This window comes from Plasmopara halstedii (genome assembly GCF_900000015.1).
Source record: "Plasmopara halstedii genome assembly, contig: Scaffold_624, whole genome shotgun sequence".
Lineage (NCBI taxonomy): Eukaryota > Oomycota > Peronosporomycetes > Peronosporales > Peronosporaceae > Plasmopara > Plasmopara halstedii.
Window position 1 is genome coordinate 1 of NW_020187542.1, and position 5,780 is coordinate 5,780.

The 5,780-nt window shown below is 44.7% G+C and overlaps 2 protein-coding genes across 2 annotated transcripts; both read right to left on the reverse strand.

Moving 5' to 3' along the window:
- Nucleotides 1–184: 184 nt before the first annotated feature.
- Nucleotides 185–2,599, reverse strand: PHALS_12644 (endo--beta-glucanase; the record flags this gene model as incomplete). Its single annotated transcript, XM_024728234.1, has 1 exon — nt 185–2,599. One exon carries the CDS (start codon nt 2,597–2,599, stop codon nt 185–187), a length of 2,415 nt encoding a protein of 804 aa, XP_024578732.1.
- Nucleotides 2,600–4,249: 1,650 nt separating this feature from the next.
- On the reverse strand, nt 4,250–4,663 carry PHALS_12645 (uncharacterized protein; the record flags this gene model as incomplete). The annotated part of the gene is made up of 2 exons (XM_024728235.1): nt 4,250–4,511; nt 4,584–4,663. The coding sequence occupies 2 exons, from the start codon at nt 4,661–4,663 to the stop codon at nt 4,250–4,252; spliced, it is 342 nt and encodes a 113-aa protein (XP_024578733.1).
- Nucleotides 4,664–5,780: the final 1,117 nt, after the last annotated feature.

Sequence of the window (5,780 nt, forward strand, 5' to 3'; positions counted from 1 at the left end):
CCACCTTAATCTTCTTGTATACATTGTGGTCGATTCAAGTAATATCCCTTATTAACTGCATTCAAATACCTCCAACCAGACGTTCCTCCATCATGACGCACTTACAATTTTTTATTTTTTTATTTCTTTTGTTTTTTATTTCTTTTGTTTTTGTATTTTTTTATTTATTTGCGTTTTTCGCGTATTACTTTGTTAATACTTCAGTCATAACGGCGGACACGTCGATGGTGAGTCGAATGTTTATACTCAAATTGACTCCCACATCGTCTCGGCAACGAGTGGCCGCATTGTACAGTGCCCATGACAGTGACAAGCCATCATCCATGGTAGAATTTGGCAACCTACGTAGTGACTCCATCGGGTTTACTGTAGCACCATTAACGAGCAATAATGACAGCCACGTAATGTTGCTACCTTCCTCGGTGATAATGGGCAGCTTTGACACAATGTTGTTCCACTCTTGTTCCACAAACGTCGACGTACGCGCCAGCTCATTCACAGGCGACACGGGAATCATTTGAATGCCGTGGATTGCATATACCTCGTCAAGAAACCATGTGTTATAATACACCTGGTTATCAAAGAAGATGCCCGTGACGTGATTGCGTACAATTTCGGGTGGATGAACGACATTGTCGAGCTTGAGCAAAAAGTACGTACAAATAGCATGAGCATTTAGTCGAAGCATCAGACTTCCAAGATCTTCCACAGCACTCTTACCCGTCACTTTGCCCCACATTGTCATGCCGTAATAGAAGTTGATATCTTCTGATGTACTCTCCTCGTCTTTTCCATTGTTGATTGAAGTCACACCATGAGAGTACGAATGAGCTAAGTACCATGAAAAGTGACGGAAACGAGGAAAGTACTTGTCTTCCTTGCTCGGGTTGACGACGTCACGCATCATCGTCCAAATCATCGCTTCCAATTCTGGCATGCGAGACCATTTTGGGTCTAGATGCTTGAACATGGCTGCTGCCACTACAAAGTAGCCGTAGTGGTAGTGGTGGTCATTGTAAATACCATTGCCGAACTCCTGATAGATGCTGTTTGTCCGAAAAATGGAGCTTGAAATTAGGCCACGGTACAGCGTGTCGTACATGAGCGGCGGGGACAGCGTGTTATTTAATATTGGTTCGAACAACTTTTCTAGCTTCTTCAAACAAAATGACAGCAGCAACTTGTCTGTACCAACAACAGCAGGATCTGATGCCATTAAACATAGTGATGCGTACTTCTGAATCGATTTGCCATTAAAGTACCATGTATCGACATCAAAGCCCGTCCAGTTACCCATGATATCCCTTTGTAGCGTACGCAACATGTCGGTCTCTACAACAAGCCACGGTGATGGTCTGCGGACAGGGTAAAAGTCGATATCAAAATTTGCCTCAGGTTCATGGAACACCCATTGTGGATTTGTCGTCACCTGACCCACCATGCGACCACGTGTAGCCGAGTTTAATATAATTGCACCTGGCGTCGTTGTTTGAATGACTGTTCCAGTCAATGACTCAAGTTGGTGTTGCAGTGCAAAGTGCAGAAGACCCACAGTCTGACAAGTACTGCCCTCAACTTGCCAATTCAATGAGTACTGTGTGCGTGACTCCATCGACACGGTGCCGCCCAGCACCATGCATCCTGCGTACTCGTCGTACATTGTATTATCAGTACAGTTTTCCGGTAGTAACGCTAATCGGATCGTGCCGGTATATCCCTTGCCTGCCACCAGAGAGGATCCTGTGGCGTTTACAGAAAACATTACTGACCTCTCGACACGAAGCGAGAGGCTGTTGTCGCTCGCATATAATACCCACGTTTGCGTATTGTTTAAGTAAATTATAAACTTGCCCGGCACCGAGTCGTCCACGTATGTGATGTTGTGTTCAGTATCAATGCGAGGTGTGAGTCCGCTGTACTTGGCCGAGACAAAGGCCATGCCACTTACTAATGCCGAATCCATGCACTTGCCGCTGGTTACGTCACACGTACGTAACTTGGCACCTCCTTCGTCCCATTCATAAACCTCGTACACAGGCTCATCGTAACAAAATTGTTCGGAAGACAGCGTCAAGTCATTGTGGTATGTGTGATTGTATCGTTTAAAAGTACCGTTTTTTGGTGGTTCGAAGACCCTGTGTGTGTAGGAATAGAATATTTGAAGTCCATACGGCGCCTCGCGTGGCAGCTTGACGGCGTACGGGTTTGCCCATGCTGGGTGATTAGATACGTTTAGGGTATCCGTGACGTGGATGAGATTGCACCACCAGTCATTCGTTGGGATAGCCTGGTTTAGCGCTTTCTTGGCGACGTTGAGAATCGGTACAATGTCCTTGAGACTGTCGTTGTGAACGAAGAGTTCTTTTGAAAGTCCTTCAATTCCAAATGGCGCAAAGTAACCGCCGCTGGAAATATCTTGCTGAACAGCGGGGCTTTCATCTGATATGATAGGGTCGGGTTTGCCGACCAATTTCTCAGTAGCACCCTGCAGGGTACTTTGATTGAACTTGTAATTTTCTTCAACAACATTATCAATAATTGACGCTTCTGTGTGATAAGTTGCGACGGCAATTCCAAAAACTTGCAATAGGCCAACCATGTTGTGCAATCTTTTCTTTCGCTGTCGACGTCTAGAACGGATGTTTGTGATGAAGTGGGCAATGGCGTGCGCAGTTGGTGGCTAATTTAGAAGTGAGCTTTTCGACATTTGTCCACAATGGTGGAAGGCTAGAAATACGGTCCGAGCAACTACCTTGTTCATGTGGAAGAACAGTGGACTCAATATCAAAAACGCATGTACCGTCGAATTAGCGATCTGGTTTTTGGCTAATATAGCAGACCCTCTACAAGACAGGATAGTACTATTTACTAATCAAGATTAGAGTTTAGATCACTGTTCAATTAGCTTAAGAAAGTAGACAATACCTTTCCTGCAGGTAGGCATACCTTTCCTGCAGGTACAGCAAATTCGATGGAATTGGTGGGATCCTTGGAACGTTCGACTTGATTGGTTTCCCCTTGCTTCGAAAAACAGAAGCATGTCGGACCAGAATTTAAGCAGAAAAAAATGCTTTTGTGGAATGCAAAGAAGCCATCGCTCACACAGGATCAGCTCGCTTAACGGACACAACAAAAGTTTGCACAGATCAGAAGGCCGCTCAAAGAACCATTTCGTCAATTTTATCGCGAACATGTCGCTATCAAAATGGCTGAGAAATGGATTTGCAAGCGCGTCGTTCGAGAATGCTTAGATTTTAGAGCTTAACGCTGTGTTGCGAATCGGGTGCTTCATGGTCAAGCACGGTGAAGTATAGTGGTTGAACACGGTAGGCAAAGAGAGCTTAACTGTTCAAGCAAATGTCTTCTAGTGAGACAGGCAAACCGTCCTTTTTAATGGATGGCTGGATTTCTTCCAGAGACGTCAGTGCCTTAAACACTCATGTCGTCTGCCGAAAAAGGAAGATATTTTTTTCTAAATCAACTTAGGCGCATTTATGCAGCAGTGAAAGATTATATGCTGGCTGACATCTATAAATTCTTCGAAACGGGACTATTTGTCAATCAGTGCCCTGATCAAGTAGCTGTCCGCACTGAAATTTGCGATAGAATCGTAAGACTCACCAGCACGCATTACATCGAGTGGCAGCCAATAGAAAGGGCACTTACGACGCCGACGAGGTAGGTTAAGTGAGCTTATGCTGAATTAAGTGAAGCACACAGGCGTCATACAAAACAACCTCTACGAGGATACATGTAAATCTTTCACTTCCGCACAACCGTGCACGTACAACTGTACGAAAGTTAAAAAGTAATTGTGGATATCAGAATGACCAGACTATCGATACAAATGAAAGTGATGAGAATTCGTAAAGGAGAGATTTGTGGTACGCGCGCTGTTCGCCTCACATGAGGTATTAAAGATAGCTTTACTGTTGGATATAGAAAATGTATATATTTAGTGGTGGTTAAATCTGAATTCAGGACCCTTTCAAAGTAGTACCTTGACCAAAGAAAACATGTTTGTTTTAGAGGCCTTGGCTCCGCTCTTGAATGTAGCGTGCGATTCCAACCTATGTGCGGTTTAAAGCGGAATTTATGAGCAAAGCTTCCTCTGCGCAAAATGCGCGGAACTTAGTCGCACGTATAGTCAATTCTTGTGGAAAACTATATGCTCTGTGAGGAAGGAGTACGAGATATATGAATACCTGTCTTTGCTGGCAACACCTTGGCACGTTTAAAAGGCTTATGTCTATTGTTGGTTTTGAAGGGATTTGGATACTGGAGGCTTAAGACAGAAGTGAGGACCCTCATCAGCTGGATAATACGCTGTTGAAACTCCCAGAAGCACTTCATCCGGTCCTCGGTTGAAGCACAGATGACACACGCCGCGAACCCACTCATGTTTAGTGTTAAACTCGTTCAAGCTAGGAATGGATTTTTTCTGGATGAGGGAATTTGAGATAGCCGCGAGTTTGGCCATATGCATTATTGCGACACATGACTCTAATGGTCTTCAAGCTCGAAAGTCAAACACAGAATTGAGCAGTTACTTGTGGTACCTCTATAGAAGAGCTATTTTCGACACGGGAAAGGATTCAGCAACAGATTTTGCGAATTTTTTCTGCGCTACATAGCCAGGTGGTTCGTGTACAATCGAGATCATTCTCCATATGTGAAGGAAAGAGTTAGAACACAAAATATGTCTAACAGCTGAGACCTCAAATAGACGGTAATTTGGTAGAGCCTCTTCCAAAAACAGAACAGCTTACCTTTCCATTCAATGAATCTTACTGGTGCGGCTCGCAACGAAACCTTTTCGCCCAGCCCGCGTTTCAAAAAGTAGTGGGTGTAGCAACTCGATGTAGAGTACAGCTTCCGTGCCACAAGAACTGTCTAGGTATGGAAGGCATGATCGGCGCCAGAATCGATTGACCACAGCCAAATTGTGGAAGAAGACAGTAGTCACTTAATTGCTCTGCAGCACTGTGGTAGTCATAGAAATAACACCCGTGGCAATATGAAACATCTGCGCCCACCCCATTCTGTCTCGGTAATAAGAAATAAAGACTCGGCCGACAAACCCGTTCGCGGTGAAGCTTCGAGACCTAGTAGATGCGAGGGCGGTTATATAGTACCTCACTGAGATTAAGAATGGAACTCAGCCGTAACAAAGCGACTTTTAGTAGAGGGGATGCTATAAATTCAGGGTTGATGGCTGGCAACACAAATGCTTGGGCTCTATGAAGCCGTAGAAAGTCCGGATAGAATTAGGAATGTCGTGCAATTGCACAACACGCGCAACTGCTTATACAGCACGTAGAGGCATTGAAAAGTCAAATGCAAATACGATGTACGTGCGCTTTGCTATGAACACACTGGGTATAGCTTTGAAGGTTATGTGGAGTCCTCGTATACGATCAAGAGCTTTGAAAGGATTGGGTGCTGGTTGAGCCTTGATTCAAATATGAGGCACGAATCGTTCATTGCATGGCGTGCTGAAACGTAAGGAACCACGGAACGACTCGAAAACAAAACATCGAGAGCCATGTACTCCTTTGCCTAGTGGGGCTGTGGTGAGTCATGATCCCATTATACTAGAAAGTCGAAGCGCTTTCAGCGCGTGCATGAAGCTGCTGTAACTTCGGTGGAGATCAGATTATCCGCAATAGTTCGCAACGATATGGCTAAGAACGTTGATTCAAGCGAAGAATCCGAAAATGGAAGTGCATTGCGGTGCCCATATTAGGTAGGAAGTAGCGATCTTACACCGCGGTCTACAT